Raw genomic sequence first — 19,731 nt, forward strand, 5'->3', positions numbered from 1 at the left:
TATAAAAGAAATGAGACAGACCTTGTTTTTGTTGTTGTTTAATTATTTATTTTAATTGGAGGCTAATTACAATATTGCAGTGGTTTTTGCCATACATTCACATGAATCAGCCATGGGTGTACATGTGTTCCCCATCCTGAACCCCTCTCCCACCTCCCTCCCCATCCCATCCCTCTGGGTCATCCCAGTGCACCGGCCCTGAGCACCCTGTCTCATACATCGAACCTGGACTGGCAATCTGTTTCACATATGATAGTATACATGTTTCAATGCTATTTTCTCAAATCATCCCACCCTTGGCTTTTCCCACAGAGTTCAAAAGTCTGTTCTTTACATCTGTGTCTGTTTTGCTGGACAGACCTTGTTTTGAGGGATTAGAAACACAGTATGATTATTGTTAATAGCAATTCACATGTAAATTTATAGTCTTTTCTTGCTAAATTTTTATAGTTTAATCAGTAAACAGTATGGACACAAGTGTAATGTTGGAGGTGCCAGGAACTGGTACTTGTTTTTCAAGTGACACCCAAATATGATGACCATGATCTCTTTATTTGTGTTTATATATGTACTCATTTATGCTATGCTTTATTTATTATTTGCCTATTGTGACTACAATATTACATAGTGACAATAGAATTGAATTTTTCAAACTTTTATACCCAGACATGGAGCTAGTTCTCTTACAGAGCCAAAGAAATTGATCCTAAATATAAAGTTAAATAATTTTGGCTAACTTGAAGTAAAATACAAAGAATACAGTTATTTTGAAAGGAAAAATCAGTTGTTAGTAGCACAGGCTTCCCCCATGAAGCTTTTACTTAAAGAATTTCTTCCGTTTTAACTCCATTATTGTTAGACCCCAAATTGGCTACGCATCAGAATTATCTGAAGAGCTTTATAATAAACAGAGACTCCATTCCAGGACAGTTGTATCAGGAATTCAGAGAGTATGATTCTAAGAATCATTGTTTTTTAAAAATCCCCAATTGTTGTCATTTTGGGGGATCACTGAGAGTTATCATGGAAGTATTTGGTTTGAATGATTTCAAATAATATTTAGGGCTTTGGGGTTCATGTAGCAGTATGGAATCCACTTAGACCCATACCTCCCTGTCTTGTCTCCTAAAACTGTACAATATAAGAAGAAGAATTGAACCATTCAAAATTTATCTCTTTAGCAAAATATGAGATAGAGAATATACACAAATAATACAGGGTTAAAAACAAATAGCATCCAGAATGACTATGGAAAGAGCCTTGGTAGAGCAGGGGAAGAAAGACAAAGGATCCAGGGGTGGCAAAATCTGTCCTATGACTCCCCACAAGTGATTATTCCCAGCAGGAGTGAGACAGACCCTGAGGGGAAGCTTAGAGGGCACATCTATGTGAAGAGTGGGCAGGTAATGCTGGACAAAGCAAAGAAAGGTATCTGGTTATATGGGGAACATAGGTTTTATAGACTTTCTAACAAAGCACTATTCTGAAAAAGAGGATTAACTTAGAAAGCAGAAGCCGCATTCCTGGTGACACTGCTAATGTGTAGGAAGGAGGGAAACATCAGTGGTAGGTGCCTTCTGAAACAAAAAAGATGAGAGTCAAAGGAAAGCTGGCCACCAAAAGTCATCATTTATTATGTAAACTGTTCCTCACCTAAAAAGAAGAAGATGCCTTTCAAATGAAAGCCACTCTCACCATCTTCCTCTTCTAGAGAATCTTCCTATTAATATTTGATCCAGAAAAATACACCTGTTTCAAATTTAAGAAAAAGATCAATTATTTACATGATATTAGAAAAAATAAAAAAGAAAATCAGAGTTTGTCAGCAGAAGAAAACATAGCAAGACATTTCTACTACAAGATGGAGAAAAAGTGCAGCACTTTTCAGCATTAATTTTGTAACTTAATTATGCAGTATATTCACAGTGCAGAAATAGTGGAACTCTGAGGAGAGATGGTAAGGCAGTAAGACGATGTAAAATGAGAATTGACAGAACTCAAAAAAGAAATTCAAGGAAACGACAAATTCATGTCAGAAACGAGGACCAAATTGCAAGGAGTTGAAGAAAGAAGTGAAAATATAGGAATACATAAAAGGAAAAATAAAACAAGAAAAAAATTAAACCTAAGGAAAACTTGCAGTTTCTGCCTGACATGTAAGGAGTTACTAATAAAAGTCACCACTTTGTGCTAAAAAGTTAAAAACTGAACAGACTGAAAAGTCAACAACTTTTCTATTTGTCGTGTAATCCCAGTTTTCTGGATCCATCAGAAAATTGGGGTTACATGACAAGTAGCTACACCTAAAATAGGAGCAATATTCAGGGAGATTCAGAAAATCACAATTTACTAGAGCAGAGACCTACAAAGGGAAATCACCACAGGAACCTAAACCGTAATTGCTTAATGCCTGAAACTCACTGTAGGCAAATATGGGAAAGAAAAAAACTCCAGGAGGGCCCAGTCATAGGGAGGCTTCCACACTTTTGTGACGTTAACTTCAGCAGTTATCCCAGGTCCTCACTGTGAATATTGGAAAAAATCCCTGCATGCTTCTCGTGGGGTTGAGGGGCAAAGGAACCATTTTAAAATATTTCAGAGCATTCTGTTCTTAACAAGGCCAGCCTTCAGGAGAAATTATTTTACCAGAGCCTAACCTACTGGATCAGAAGCTAAGCTACCTGGGGAAAGTGTAATAGCCGACTCCAGCTCCCTCTGGCATCCTGTTCAACCTAAGGGGAGAAAGACACTGAGGCGTACTAATGGAGTTCATGGTCCAGGGGCGCATGTTCACTGGAACACTGAGACCTGCTCACAGGACCATAGAATGCCTCCACTCCTGCACTCCTGACCACTCCATTACTGCAGGACTATTTGCTGCAGTTTCTTTTACCTAGTACCTTGTCTACCTTTCAACAGAAAAATTGCTAGACATACTGAAAGGCAAAAACAAGCCAGTTTGAGGTGACTAAACAAACGTCAGGACCAGAACGAGATATGGAAGGAATGTTGGAATTACTGGACCAGGAATTTTTAAATACTATGATGATATGCTAAGGATTTTAATGAAAGGTAGACAACTTGAACCCATGGATAATGTAAGCAGAGAGGTATAAATTCTAAGAATTGAACATAAATGCTAGAAATCAAATACACGGTAACAGATAAAGAATTCTCTACTAGACACAGCTAAGGAGAGAATCCTTAGCTTAAAGATACAGCAGAAGAAATTTACAAAACTGAAAAAAAAGAAAACAGAATATTCAAGAAATGGGAAACAACGACAAAAGGTTTAACATTTGTGAAATGGGAATACCAGAAAGAAAAGAAACAGAGAAAGGATCAGAAGCAATATTTGAAGCAATAATGACTAAGAATTTTTCCAAATTAATATGCACTAAACCACAGGTCTAGGAACAGGATAAATACCAAAAACAAAGAACAAAAACCTGCATCTAGGCATTTAATATCCAAACTTCACAAAACCAAAGGTAAAAAAATCTTGAAAGAGATACATGCATCCCAGTGTTCATCACAACGCTACTTATAATAGCCAGGACATAGAATCAACCTAAATGTCCACAACAGAGGGGTGGATAAAGAAAACTTGGGGCATATCTGGGCTTCCTTGGTAGCTCAGACAGTAAAAGAATCTGCCTGCAATGTGGGAGACCCAGGTTTGATCCCTGGGTCAGGAAAATCACCTGGAGAAGGGAATGACTACCCATTCCAGTATTCTTGCCTGGAGAATTCTATGGACAGAGGAGCCTGGAGGCAGTATACAATGTAATTTACTCAGAAAAAGAACGAAATAATGCCATTTGCAGCAACATACGGACCTAGAGATTGTCATACTGAGTGAAGTAAGTCAGACAGAAAAAGACAAATACTGTATATCTCTTATATGTGGAATCTTAGAAAAGGGTACAAGTGCACTTATTTACGAAATAGAAATAGAGTCACAGATGTAGAAAACAAACTTACTAGTGGGGAAAGCAGGGAGCAAAAGATAATTTGGGATTGACACATACACACTAGTATATGTAAAACAGATAACTAATAACAACCTCCTGTATAGCACAGGGCTTCCCTGCTGGCTCAGTGGTAAAGCATCCCTCTGCCAACGAAGGAGATGCGGGTTCAATCCCTGGGTCAGGAAGATCCCCTGAAAAAGAAAATGGCAATCCACTGCACCATTCTTGCCTGGGAAATCCCATGGACAGAGGAGCCTAGCAGGCCACAGTCCATGGGGTCACAAAGAGTTGGACACAACTGAGCAACTGAGCACACATATAGTACACACACACAAGTTGCTCAGTCGTGTCCGACTCTTTGCGACCCCATGGATTGTAGCCCATCAGGCTCCTCAGTCCATGGGATTTTCCAGGCATGAATGCTAGAGTGGGTTGCCGTTTTCTTCTCCAGGAAACCCTATTCAATACTCTCTAAAGACCTAAATGGGAAAAGAATTGAAAAATGACTGGATATATGCATTTGTATAACTGATTCACTTTGCTTTACACCTGAAACAAACACAATACTGTAAATCAACTATACTCCAATAATATATATTTTTTAAACTCTTGGAAGAACATGAAGGAAAAAACTGCCCTATTATAAAGAAGCAAGGATCAGAATTACACCAGACTTCTTTTTGGCAACAATGTAAGCAAGGTAAGAGTGGAGTGAAATATTTCAAGTGTTGAGAGTTAAAAAAAAAAAAATCCTAGAATTTTGTACCCTTTCAAATTATCCTTAAAAGTGAAGGAGGTGTAAAAACTTTCTCAAACAAAAATCAAGGAAATTTGTTGCCATTTGACTTGATTTTCAAGAAATGATAAACCAAGTCTTTGTGAGAAGGAAAATGGTATTAGTTAGCTACTTGTTGCTGTGCTTAGTCACTCAGATTTGTCTGACTCTTTGAGACCCTGTGGACTTCTTTGTCCATAGGGATTCTCCAGGCAAGAATACTGGAGTGGGTTGCCATGCCCTCCTTTGGGAGATCTTCCCAAGTCAGGGACCGAACCCAGGTCTCCCTCATTGGAGGCGGATTCTTTACCATCTGAGTCACCAGCAGTTACTAAAATAAGGAAGAGCTTTAGTGTATGAATAAGTGAAGGTGAAATAAAAATTTTTATTTTTCTTATTCTCAAATGATCTAGCAGATCAAATTATTAGATTGGTGCAAAAGTAATTGCAGTTGGAGCAAAAGTAATTGAGGTTCAAAAGTAATTGTGGTTGACTTTTGCATCAATGAACTGCAATTATTTTTGAACCAAGCACTTTTGAACCCTGCTTTTTTGCACCAACTGCAGTTACTTTTGCACCAACTTAATATATATTCAAATAACAGCAATGAATATATTTGTTACATAAGCATATATGTATGTTTATATATACGCACATATATATGTTTATATGCACATATATATATTTTATATATATATATGATTATATATATGTTGTTGTGTCCAGCTCTTTGTGACCCAGTGGACTGCAGCACGCCAGCCTCCTTTGTCCTCCACTATCTCCTGGAGTTTGCTCAGATTCATGTCCATTGAATCAGTGGTACTATCTAACCATCTCGTTCTCTGCTGCCCCCCCTCCTTTTGCCTTCAACCTTTCCCAGCATCAGTCATTTCCAATGAGTCATTTGTGTCAGGTGGCCAAAGTATTGGAGCTTCAGCATCAGTCCTTCCTATGAATATTGAGAATTGATTTGCTTTAGGATTGACAGGTTTGATTTCCTTGCAGTCCAGGGGACTCCCGTGAGTCTTCTCTAGCACCACAATTTGAAAGCATTGATTATTGATTCTTCAGTGCTCAACGTTCTTTATGGTCCAACTCTCATGTCTGTACATGACTGCTGGAAAAACCATAGCTTTAACTATACGGACCTTTGTCAGCAAAGTGATGCCTCTGCTTTTAATATGTTGCCTAGGTTTGTCATAGCTTGCCTTCAAAGGAGCAAGTACCTCCTGCAGTCACCGTTCACACTGGTGATTTTGGAGCCCAAGAAAATAAAATCTGTCACTGCTTTCACTTTCCCCCCTTCTGTTTGCCATGAAGTGTTGGGACCAGATGCCATGAGTTTAGTTTTTTTAATATTGAGTTCCAAGCCAGTGTTTTCACTCTCTCACCCTTATCAAGAAGCTCTTCAGTTCCTCTATACTTTATGCCATTGGAGTGGGGTCATCTGCACATCTGAGGTTGTTGATATTTCTCCCAGCAGTCTTGGTTCTAGCTTATGATTCTTCCAGTCTGGCATTTCACATGATGTACTCTGCATATAAGTTAAGTAAGCAAGGTGACAATGTACAGCCTTGTTGTCCTCCTTTCCCAATTTTGAACCAGTTTTCCATGTTCAGTTCTAACTGTTGCTTATTAATCTGCAAGAAGTGAGACAGGAGACAGGTAAGGAGGTCCCATCTCTAAGAATTTTCCAGTTTTTTGTGATCCATACAAAGTCTTTAGTTTAGTTAATGAAGCAGAAGTAGATGTTTTTCTGGAATTCCCTTGCTTTCTCCATGAGCCAGTGAATGCTGGCAATTTGCTCTGTGGTTCCTCTGCCTTTTCTAAACCCATCTTGAACATCTGGAAGTTCTCAATTCATGTATTTCTGAAGCCTAACTTTAAGAATTTTGAGCATGACCGTACTACCATGTATATGTTATGTATAAGTAAAATGAACAATAGTAAGATACAACAGAAAGAAAGATGAATTTAGGAACAATTTGTTATTATAAGATACTTGCTCTACCCAAGAAGTGTTATAGTGATATTTGAAAGTGGAGTGGAATTAAATTGAAAACAAAATAACATCGTAAAATACAGAGAAAGCATTTGGCAAAATCCAGTGCCTATTTGTGATTTAAACATCTCAGTGAACTAGGAATAGAGGGGAACATCCTCAACTTGGTTAAGAACATCACAAAAAAAACTATGTCATATTTAATGGTAAATATTTAAACTTACCTGCTAAGATCAGCAACATGGTAAAAATGTTGCTCACTACTGCTTTCCGCATCATACTTGAAGTTGTAGCTGATATAATAAGACAAAAAAAGGAAATAAAAGGTATGCAAATTTGGAAGGAAGAAATAAAACTGCCTTTGCAGATGTCATAGCCATTCTAAGTAGAAAATCAGAATCAACAACAAAAAAATTTTTGTAACTAATAAGCAATTAGAGAAAAGTTGTGGGATATGAAGTAAGTTTACAAATTGTTTTTTTATATACCAGCAATGAATACGTGAAATTTAAAGAACACAATACCGTTTACATTAGCATCCCCCCAAAATACTGAGGTACAAATCTATCAAAATATATACAAAAATCTGTGAGAGGTAAACTACAAAGCTCTTTATTAAAGATAGCAAAAGGAGAACTAAAGTGAGATATTTCATGTTCTTGGATAGGAAGACTCAATATTGTCAAGATGTCATTTCTTCCCAGTTTGATCTATAGATACAGTGCAGTCCCAATCAAAATTCCAACAAGTTATTTTGTGAATATCAACAAACTGATTCTAAAGTTTATATAGAGAGGAAAGAAACTCAGAATATTCCACTCAATATTGAAGGAAAAGAACAGATGGAGAACTAACACTATCTAACTTTAAGATTTATAAGACTATTAAGACTCATAAGCTGCAATAATCAACCAGTGTAGTCCTGGTGAAAGAACAGACGAGAGCCCAGACATACAGCCACAGAAATATAGTTAGCAATATTTAACACAGGATCAAAGGCAATGCAGTGTAGCAAAGATGGTCATTTCAACAAATGGTTCTAGAGCACCTGGGCATCCACATGCCACAGAATGAATCTAGATACTTTAAAAAGAATTAGCAAAAGAAAAAAATTAGCAAAATAGATTATGGACTTGAACATAAAATACAAGACTCCTCAAGATAACACAGAAGAAAACCTAGATGGCCTTTGGTGTGGAACTGACTTTTTACATACAACACTGAAGATGTGGTCTGTGAAAGAAACACAGCCAAAACCCTGGGAATATTGTAGGTTCAGTTCTAGACTACCACAGTAAAGCAAGTTTCACAATAAAATGAGTCATATAAATTTTTGGTTTCTCAGTGCATATAAAAGTTATGTTTAGTCTGTTAAGTTTGTAACAGTATCATGTCCAAAAAAAAACCCAGCAATGTACATACCTTAATTTTAAAATATTGGTAAAAAAAATGCTAACATAAGCATTCAGTGAGTCTTTATCCTTTTGTTGGTAGAGAGTTTGAAATATTGTGAGAATTGCCAAAATGTGATACTGGGAAACAACATGAGCAAATCCTATTGGGAAAATAACTCTAACAGACTTACTCAATTCAGAGTGCCACAAAGCTTTAATTTGAAAAAAGAGAGAGAGAGACAGTGAGAGAGATCCCTGTAAATGATAAGGCTTTTTAAAAAGCTACTGTGTGAAAAACAATGAGAAGATAAGCCACTGACCAGGAAAAAGTCCTATGGCTGATTCATGATGAGGTTTGACAGAAAACAACAAAATTCTGTAAAGCAATTATCCTTCAATTAAAAAAATTTTTTTTTAAATTGCAAAGGACATACCTGATTAAGGATTTTTACCAAGCATAAACAAAAAAAACTCTTAAAACCCAATAATAAGGAAATGAACAACCCTCTTATAGAATAGACAGAATGCATGAGCAGACACCTCACCCAAAAAGATACACAGATGGCAAGTAAACCATATGAAAACATATGAAAAGATGTTCAACATCTCATGTCATTGGGGAATTGCCAAATTTCAAAACACTGACAGTACCAAATGCTGGTGACAGTGTGGAACAACCAGAACTCTGATTTAATGCTAGTGGAGATGCAAAATAGTCAGCCATACTAGAAGATGGTTTGGCAATTTTTTACAAAGCTAAACATGGCTCTTACTATACGTTCCAGTAATTGTGCTCTTTATTACCCACCAAAAAGCTGCACATGAGTGTTTATAGCAAACCATATTCATAGTTGCCCCAAGTTTGAAGTAGCCAAGATGTCTTTCAGTGAGTAAGGCGATAACTAAATGGTGCATCTAAACGATGAAGTGCCATCAGCATTAAAAGGAGTGTGCCAGAAAGAGACATGGAAGAAACTTAAACTTTCTACTTTTTCTAGAAGACACTTTGAAAAGGCTACCTACTATATGATTTCAATTATATGGTATTCTGGAAAATATGTAACTATGAAGACAGTAGAAGTGGTTACTGGTTTCAATGCATTTAGAGGTGGAGCACAGGTGAACAGGCAGAGCACAGAGGATATTCAGGACAGGGAAACTGCTCTGGATCATCTACAGTGGTGGATACATTTTGTTATACACTTGTCCCAACCCATAGAATGTATAACACCAAGAGCGTATGGCAGTATAAACGGTGGGCTTTTGGTGAAAATGATGCATCGGTGTCAGTTCATCAGTTGTGGCACATGTACTATGTGGTGTGGGATGTCAGTAGTTGAGGAGGAGGTATGTGAGAGAAGTATCAACGGGGAGGAAATCACCTTGGTATTAAACCTCTAAGTGGCCACATTAAGAGGTTCACCAGCACCCTACAAGATTTTCAAGGATTTAAAAATGAAGATAAGATTTTAAATCCAGCTAGGTTACCACCCTCCAAACATATAAAGTATAACAAAAGATATAAGAAGAACCTAGAAAATATTTTTATTTAGAGCATTGCAGAGGACTCTGCTAGTGTAGTAGCTTACACGCAATGGCTCATGGGCCAAATCTGGGATACAGCCTTTTCACGGGCCTGTTACCAAGAAGGGCTTTTATTTACATTCCTAGAATTTTGAAATAAAAGAATACCCAACAGAGACTGAATGTGGTCCTCAAGGCCTAACCTAGAGTTTATTATCTAGGTTTTTATGGGAAAAAAAAAATTTGCTGACTCCTATATTAGAAGACTAGCTAAGATACGATTCAAGGAAACATGGACATAAGCATAGAGTAACATTGATTAGGAACAGAATTTTGCAGCTAGGAGAATAGGCATAGAAACATCAATAAAACTGGGAAAATTTAAAACAGGAAATTTTAGGAATAACATGACTACTTTTCAGTACATAAATTTATTTTACAATATAACTGAAATGGATAATTCTCTGAATACATAATCTACCAAACCTGACACTGGAAGAGATACAACATGTAAATAGATAAAATTCCAAATAAAAATTTGAGAATGTCATCAACTACCTGGCCAAAAACTTCACTGGGAAAGTTTGCCAAACTTTAGTTAAAGAACAGGAAATCCCAAGGAGAATGACATAAAAATGCTGTAACATGAGTTCTGTACTGTTTCCCTCTTCCACCCAAAGAATACTGATTTTGATAATTGCACACAAATGAGAGCACCTTTCTGGGACCCAAGAGTCCAATGGAGGAGTTACACGATATCATTGAAGCAAAGAAAAAGTATAGAACTGAGATTGGACACATTGAAAAGGGTAAGAGGAAAATTCCCACATCACCTGTCACCTCGTCCTCAACAGCTCAGTGCCAAGAGAGACACGCTTGGCCTGTGATTTCTCCTGCAGAGGAAAGTGAGAACATGTGAGTGAGTGCCCAGCTTCCGCAACTCTGTGTGAAGCTACTGAGGACACCCACTTCTTTCTCACCCCTTTCAGAATACAGAGGTGATCTGCATACCTGAAGGGCAAGGAGAGGCTGAGAGCACAGCAGCCAGGGCTCAGAATTCAACAGGGGCACAGTTCCACTAACCACTTTGCAGACTCCATCAGGAAGCCTGCGCGTGAGTCACTGGGGACACCCGCTGTGGATCCCCCAAATTGGCCCATAACCATAACCTTGGGCCTCCAACATGCTGCATTCCACACTCAAACACTGACCCACCTTATGTGTGCCCCTGAGGGCAGTGTGTGCAACCTTTGTGGACATTCAGCACGGGCAGAAAGCTGGCTCAACCCAGCAGGATTGGGAGAAAGCATACACACTTGAGGAGCCCTCAACTACCCTAGGAAAAGCAAACATGAGACTCAGCACTCAGCCGGACTTTATGGAATTAGGAGAGGCATACAGTCTTAAGAATTCTCCCCTAACAGGGAACAAAAAGTATGGAACAGGCATATCCATAGAGACGTTCTGAGAAAGCCTGAGAATCCCTCGTAAAGCTGACCGAAGGCATTTCATTTCTGAAGGCTGTCAATAAAGACTGAAGGAGGTGACTGCATCTTCAGATGCTGAGACAGCAACTCACGACTTCAAGAAATATGAAAGATCAAGTAAACATAATACCACTTATACTTCAGAATTTTATAATAAAATAACTGTCCAGTAACCACTCCTAAAGAAATGGAGATTTATGGTTTCTCTGATAAAGAATTCAAATTAGTGTTTTTGAAGAAGCTCATGAACTACAAGAAAACGGAGAAAGACATTTTAATGAAATCAGGGAAACAATACATATAACAATACAAAACAAAGCATAAACAACAGGAAAACAATACATCAGTTCAGTTCAGTTCAGTCGCTCAGTCGTGTCCGACTCTTTGTGACCCCATGAATCGCAGCACGCCAGGCCTCCCTGTCCAGCACCAACTCCTGGAGTTCACTCAGACTCACGTCCATCGAGTCAGTGATGCCATCCAGCCATCTCATCCTCTGTCGTCCCCTTCTGCTCCTGCCCCCAATCCCTCCCAGCATCAGAGTCTTTTCCAATGAGTCAACTCTTCGCATGAGGTGGCCAAAGTACTGGAGTTTCAGCTTTAGCATCATTCCTTCCAAAGAAATGCCAGGGCTGATCTCCTTCAGAATGGACTGGTTGGATCTCCTTGCAGTCCAAGGGACTCTGAAGAGTCTTCTCCAACACCACAGTTCAAAAGCATCAATTCTTCGGTGCTCAGCCTTCTTCACAGTCCAACTCTCACATCCATACATGACCACAGGAAAAACCATAGCCTTGACTAGACGGACCTTTGTTGGCAAAGTCATGTCTCTGCTTTTGAATATGCTGTCTAGGTTGGTCATACATAATAGAACCAAAAAGGAAGCCTAGAGCTGAAGAATACAAACAAAGGACATGACAACTGCAGCAGAAAGCAGCAGCAGTGGAATGAATCAACAAGAAATAAATAACCTATGAACTTTGAAGCAGGTCATTTGTAATTAACCAGTCAGAGGAGAAAAAACTAAAAAGAATGAATAAAAGTAAAGAAAGCCTACATGAATTAAGGGATGTCATCAAGAAAACAACTAATGTATTAGAGGAGTCACAGAAGGAAAAAGGGCGCAGGGGAAAGCAAAAGCTTATTTAAAGAAATAATTGCTGATAATTTTCAAAATCTGGGAAGAGAGATGGAAATTAAGAGTTCAAGATGTCTGTACTTTCCCAAAGAGATTCAAGTCAAAGAAGACTTTACTGAGACACATTATAATAAAACTGTCTAAAATGAAAGACAGAATTTCTGAAGCAGGAAACAAAAAACTACTTACATACAAGTTCAGTTCAGTCACTCAGTCGTGTCCGTCTCTTTGTGACCCCATGAACCGCAGCACGCCAGACCTCCCTGTCCATCACCAACTCCTGGAGTTCACTAAAACTTGTGTCCATTGAGTCGGTGATGCCATCCAACCATCTCATCCTCTCTTGTCCCCTTCTCCTCCTGCCCCCAATCTTTCCCAGCATCAGGGTCTTTTCCAGTGAGTCAGCTGTCCGCATCAGGTGGCCAAAGTATTGGAGTTTCAGCTTCACATCAGTCCCTCCATTGAACACCCAGGACTGATCTCCTTTAGGATGGACTGGTTGGATCTCCTTGCAGACCAAGGGACTCTCAAGAGTCTCCTCCAACACCACAGTTCAAAAGCATCAACTCTTCGGTGCTCAGCTTTCTTCACAGTCCAACTCTCACATCCATACATGACCACTGGAAAAATCATAGCCTTGACTAGATGGACCTTTGTTGGCAAAGTAATGTCTCTACTTTTTAATATGCTGTCTAGTTTGGTCATAACTTTCCTTCTAAGGAGTAAGTGTCTTAATTTCATGGCTGCAATCACCATCCACAGTGATTTTGGAGCCCCCAAAATAAAGTCAGCCACTGTTTCCACTGTTTCTCCATCTATTTGCCATGAAGTGATGGGACCAGATGTCATAATCTTAGTTTTCTGCATGTTGAGCTTTAAGCCAACTTTTCCACTGTCCTCTTCACTTTCATCAAGAGGCTTTTTAGTTCCTCTTCACTTTCTGCCATAAGGGTGGTGTCATCTGCATATCTGAGGTTATTGATATTTCTCCCAGCAATCTTGATTCCAGCTTGTGTTTCTTCCAGTCCAGTGTTTCTCATGATGTACTCTGCATAGAAGTTAAATACGCAGGGTGACAATATACAGCCTTGATGTACTCCTTTTCCTATTTGGAACCAGTCTGTTGTTCCATGTCCAGTTCTAACTGTTGTTTCCTGACCGGCATACAGGTGTCTCAAGAGGCAGGTCAGGTGGTCTGGTATTCCCATCTCTTTCAGAATTGTCCACAGTTTATTGTGATCCACACAGTCAAAGGCTTTGGCATAGTCAATAAAGCAGAAATAGATGTTTTTCTGGCACTCTCTTGCTTTTTCCATGATCCAGCGGATGTCGGCAATTTGATCTCTGGTTCCTCTGCCTTTTCTGAAACCAGCTTGAACATCTGAAAGTTCGCGGTTCACGTATTGCTGAAGCCTGGCTTGGAGAATTTTGAGCATTACTTTACTAGCATGTGAGATGAGTGCAATTGTGTGGTAGTTTGAGCATTCTTTGGCATTGCCCTTCTTTGGGATTGGAATGAAAACTGACCTTTTCCAGTCCTGTGGCCACTGCTGAGTTTTCCAAATTTGCTGGCATATTGAGTGCAGCACTTACACAGCATCATCTTTTAGGGTTTGAAGTAGCTCAAGTGGAATTCCATCACTTCACATTCCAGGATTCTGGCTCTAGGTGAGAGATCACACTGTCGTATTATCTGGGTCGTGAAAATCTTTTTTGTACAGGTCTGCTATATATTCTTGCCACCTCTTCTTAATATCTTCTGCTTCTGTTAGGTCCACACCATTTCTGTCCTTTATTGAGCCCATCTTTGCATGAAATGTTCCCTTGGTATAATTTTCTTGACAAGATCTCCAGTCTTTCCTATTCTGTTGTTTTCCTTTATTTCTTTGCAGTCATCACTGAGAAAGGCTTTCTTTCTCTCCTTGCTATTCTTTGGAACTCTGCATTCAGATGCTTATATCTTTCCTTTTCTCCTTTGCTTTTTGGTTCTCTTCTTTTTCAGCTATTTTAAGTCCTCTTCAGACAGCCATTTTGCTTTTTTGCATTTCTTTTTCTTGGGGATGATCTTAATCCCTGTCTCCTGCACAATGTCACGAACCTCCATCCATAGTTCATCAGGCACTCTATCTATCAAATCTAGTCCCTTAAATCTATTTCTCACTTCCAGTGTATAATCATAAGGGTTTTGATTTAGGTCATACCTGAATGGTCTAGTGGTTTTCCCTACTTTCTTCAATTTCAGTCTGAAGTTGGCAATAAGGAGTTCATGATCTGAGCCACAGTCAGCTCCCGGTCTTGTTTTTGCTGACTGTATAGAGCTTTTCTATCTTTGGCTGCAAAGAATATAATCAGTCTGATTTTGGTGTTGACCATCTGGTGATGTCCATGTGTAGAGTCTTCTCTTGTGTTGTTGGCAGAGGCTGTTTGCTATGTCAGTGTGTTCTCTTGGCAGAACTCTATTAGCCTTTTCCCTGCTTCATTCTGTATTCCAAGGCCAAATTTGTTTGTTACTCCAGATATCTCTTGACTCCCTACCTTTGCATTCCAGTCCCCTATAGTGAAAAGGACATCTTTTGTCAATTGTACCTCCATAAAACTGGAGGAAATGAACAATAAACAGTAAAAGAGTCAGTGTTTTTGTTTTTTAAAGAACAGGGAATCTCAGTGCTACTCTTACACTGTTTCAGAGAACAGGAAAATAAGGAATACTTTTCATTGTTTTATGAAGCAAGGTTAACACTAGTGCCGAACCTGATGTAAAGATTTACTAAAAAGAAAAAAAATAAACATAGCTCAATCTTACTTTTGATAGCTACAGTGTTAATTTGGCTTCTAAGAAAAGGTTTGTATGTTTTAGATTTTCATACTGAAGTATTCAGGGGAAGAATGTCATGATGACTTCTTTTTTTATACTTGGCCTGTCGTCATTTACTTTAAAATACTTAAGATTTGAATATATATAACCATAGATCTTTGGGTTCATAGGTTGGCCAGATCATCATCCTATTTTTAGGGGTTTCTGAGTCAGTAAGGAAGTACTGGTGAACCTTTTATAGTGATTATTATATTTGAAATTTGTTGGTATTGAACTTGTTTTCTATATATTTATAATTTCAGTTTTTGAATACAGAAAACACACACTCGAAATCATAATTGAATCATATGGAAGGATCTTTTTAGGGCTTATTAATGTGCTCCTTTTCTATCTGTTTGACACAATGACTTATAAAAACAATGGATAATGATAAAAGGACTTTTCAAAAAATATATGTGGGTGTTAAGAGTTAATCTCAAAGGGAAGTAGGATATCTTGAATAGCAAAATTAAAGAAGAGAGAAGCTACCTATTTTGAGACATTTAAAAGAAAAGTAAAAAATAAAAATAGGATATCAGATAAAGAACAGAATATTAGTGAACCTCAATTCAAACATTAATAGATTTATTTTTGGCCTTTTGACCAGCATATCAGTTTTTTAAAATACTTTTTCCTGAGTATATTTTATTAGGTATATGTTTATACAGATTGATATATTATTTAGCCATCACATTGACTTCCTGAGCCCAGGAATGCGTGCCGCCTTAGAAGCCATATAGTTCATCCTCCTTCGATTTTCAGAAAAAGACACCTCTCTGGTTCCCTTGAGTAACCAGATCTGTTCTTTAATCTAACACAGGAAAGTTGGGTAGGTGACAGCTATGTCTTGTGAATTCACTACCTTAAACTTCATCATGTGGCTCTTCCATAAATGATGAGCTGGATAACTGGTTGGTTGGTCGCTAAAGAAAATTGAAAAATTGTGAGAAATAGGTATTGGAAAGAAGAGGGTATAAAATTCAGAAAAGCAATCGTGTAATTTGGCATAAGATATAGGAGGAGGACATTATTATATGAGAATTAAGAAGAAGAGGACCCAAGTTCGCAAAGGAAAATAAGTACAACCTTGAGACAAATGAAAATTGAAGGGGAATGAATGGGAAGTCTTACATTTCCCCTTATCTAGGAGTTACTGAATCATTGTGTTAGAGCAATTGGCACCATTTAAACTTGTCTGAATTTATTTCTACCCTGGGTTTTTCCCCCCCTCATTTTTAAGAAACATATCATATGTGATTTTTTTAATGTTACCCCTTCAGAAGTGTAGACTTTGTGTAGGAGTTTCATGTAATTGTGAATTAATGTCCTGATGATAAAAAGGAAAGGCTATAATGCTTGTCTTTTTTTGTGGGGGTGGGGGACTATTCCAGGCATAGCCCTTTTGTACCTGCAGTTGTACCGGGTCACATGTGACCAGTCCTATTTGCTCCGATCCCTGGATTACGTAAAGAGAACACTTCGGAATCTGAATGGCCGAAGGGTCACTTTCCTCTGTGGAGATGCTGGGCCCCTGGCCGTTGGAGCTGTTGTTTATCATAAACTCAAAAGTGATTGTGAGTCCCAGGAATGCATCACAAAGTGAGTTTTTACTACTGGAAGTGCTTTCTCCAAATTCTCAGTATTGATGTTGAAAGAAACTCAAAAAATGAAAATGACTTTCTCTGTCTCTCTTTTTTTTTTTTTTTTTTTGCAATTTATCCAATGCAGTTTATTTACACTCTTTTTTTTTTTAATTTTATTTTTTAACTTTACAATATTGTATTGGTTTTGCCATATATCAACATGAATCCGCCACAGGTATACACATGTTCCCCATCCTGAACCCTCTTCCCTCCTCCCTCCCCATACCATCCCTCTGGGTCGTCCCAGCGCACCAGCCCCAAGCATCCAGTATCGCGCATTGAACCTGGACTGGCGACTCGTTTCATATATGATATTATACATGTTTCAGTGCCGTTCTCCCAAATCATCCCACCCTCTCCCTCTCCCACAGAGTCCTAAAGACTGTTCTATACATCAGTGTATCTTTTAATTCACCTGCTGTTGCAAATAGTTCTCTCCAAGTAGAAAAAAGTTTGAAAATTAATCTTGAGCCTGATTGGGCTCAATATTGGGATTGTTTGTTCCTTTTCTATCCAAGCATGTGTTTGTCTTAATTTGAGGGAAGAGAGTAATGTTTTTTTTAAAGTAATTTTTGGTTGCCTTCAGTGCATGAAAATTAGCTTATAAGACTTAGATTCACTATAATAACTGAGTTATTCTTTGGTTCAGTTGTTATGAAATACAGAGAATGTAAGTTTTTATTGCATGTATTGGTTTATATTCTCTTTTGAATCAGAGCTCACTGCCATGGTCTAGTGAAGTGTCTGGCATGTGCTGGTCAGTTAATGTTAGTTAACCATGGGGTGACTCAAGCTAATTCTCAACCATTGGCTACATTTTAGTAAGATTTTTATTAAAATTTCTAATCACTTTTAATTCTGGGTTTCAAAACTGAGTATCTTCTCTTATATGTATATATTCCTATAAAGTTTAGATATATTAGTAAATGTAGAACTTTTGAACAGCAAGATGTGTTATTATTAATTTTGATATCTGAGAGAGAAGCTTTTGTTTGGTTTTGTAGTGGAAGTTTTTGTTGTTTTCCGTCTTTTTTGATATTTTAAAAAATCACTTTTAAATGAAAAATAATAATGGATAATTCCTAAAGTTATAGGGTTACTTGCAGTTGCAGGAAGAAGTATTTTAGACATTCTCTGGGAAAACAGACTTTTTCTTGTTGGGTAGACTTTTGCAACTCCAGAGAACCATCGTCTGTCGAGATTCAGACCTTCCTGATGAGCTGCTTTATGGACGGGCAGGTTATCTGTACGCCTTACTCTACGTGAACACGGAGATAGGTCCAGGCGCTGTGTGTGAGTCAGCTATCAAAGAGGTACTGTGGGGCCGTGGGCTGGGGAGTCCTCTCCTTTCCATCAGGCAGCCTGTCTGCTAGCATAGAGCTATAGTAGTAGCTGGACTCTGCCTCTAGGTAAGAGTAATTTCCTAAGGCCTCTCATAAAATTAATAAATAGCTCTTTTATTTTTTCTTCTGGGGATTTTTTTTTTAATTTAAGTTTGTATTAATTCAGCTGTTTTTACTAGAACCAAACACTAGCTTAAAGAAGAGAGAATGTTTATTTCTCTTTCATGAGGTATCTGAACTGATAGGCAATCAAGGTGAATATGGCTAGGGACCAGCTTCTCTCTTGTTCTGCCTTATCCTTGGGCCATGCCCTTATCTGCACGGCACTGAGAGCCCCCAGCCCAGGGGGTGGTGAGGACGTGGAGGAACCAGAAGTTGCCCACCTCACCTGTGCGCACATCCTACTTCTAGAACTCTGTCAGATGACTGTGTCCCCCTGTCTGTATCTCTGAGGCGATATATCTCACTAAAATTTGGAGCCCTGTTACCAAAAGTATGAAGGGAGAGAGGATATGAGGAAACAGTTAAATACTACTTTGCCATTCTAAAATCCTGCAGCAAACTCGTTGCTGTAATCTTTCATAAATAAAGCCAGTTCCTCCAGCATTGGTGGGTGTACAGTTATCCCTTAGTACCTGCTGGGGATTGATTCCAGGACCCCCTCTGGATACCAAATGCCAGGATGCTGAAGTCTCTTAATAAAGTGATATAGTATTTGCATGTAAGCTATGCATATCCTCCTGTGTACTTTAAATCATCTCTAGATTATTTTTCATACCTAACACCGTATGGTATGTATGTATGTAAAATGCTGAGTAAACAGTTGTCTCCATGCCACCAATTCAAGTTTTGCTTCTTGGAACTTTCTGGAATATATTTTCCCCAATATTTTTTTCAGAGGTTGGTTGAATCCACAGGTGTGAAACCCACAGCAGATATGGAGGACCAACTGTACTTGCCTTTTGGGGGAAAATATTGAGTCTAAGTAGTCCAGGACAGTTTTTATAGGAAGTTTTTCTAGGTTCTAGTAAACTGTCCATACAAAGACCTTTTGATCTCTTGGTTCTGCTTCTTAGTATCTTTTTCTACTCTGAGATTGTCTTCTGATTTCTCCCTGACTGTATTTATTGATTAATAAAGATAATGGTGCTTCTCTTTTCAGATTAAGTAATCTATGTATTAAAGATTAAACATTTTCAGATTAAGTGATCTATATATATAAAGACATGCTGTTATTGTTAATTAAAGTAAAACAGATTAGATGTAAGTTTTCTAGACTTACCTGTATCATCATCTGTGTAGGTAGTCAATGCTATCATTGAATCGGGCAAAGCTTTGTCCAAGGAAGAGAAGAAGGTAGAGCGCTGTCCCCTGCTGTATCAGTGGCACAGGAAGCAGTATGTTGGAGCAGCCCATGGCATGGCCGGGATCTACTACATGTTAATGCAGGTGAGTGACAGTCTGTAATACCAGTGTAGTAACCACATTATAAAATACCAGATTGAATCGAGAATAGGAACTGAAATTTTACCACAAACCAAGCAGGCTGAAATGAAATAAGAATCATGGATCCTCAAGCAGGGACCTCCTGAGAGAG

General features: G+C 38.4%; 1 protein-coding gene across 3 annotated transcripts in view; it reads left to right on the forward strand.

The window, feature by feature from the left end:
• Positions 1–19,731, forward strand: part of LANCL2 (LanC like glutathione S-transferase 2) — an 86,438-nt gene that overhangs the window by 36,717 nt on the left and 29,990 nt on the right. For all 3 annotated transcript variants that reach the window (XM_070358968.1, XM_070358967.1, XM_005904392.3), the window contains 3 exons: positions 16,540–16,747; positions 17,957–18,104; positions 19,437–19,583. In XM_070358968.1, the coding sequence (XP_070215069.1) occupies positions 16,540–16,747; positions 17,957–18,104; positions 19,437–19,583 (503 nt within the window). The remainder of the gene's footprint in view (positions 1–16,539; positions 16,748–17,956; positions 18,105–19,436; positions 19,584–19,731) is intronic.

This window comes from Bos mutus, chromosome 22 (assembly GCF_027580195.1).
Source record: "Bos mutus isolate GX-2022 chromosome 22, NWIPB_WYAK_1.1, whole genome shotgun sequence".
Classification (NCBI taxonomy): domain Eukaryota; kingdom Metazoa; phylum Chordata; class Mammalia; order Artiodactyla; family Bovidae; genus Bos; species Bos mutus.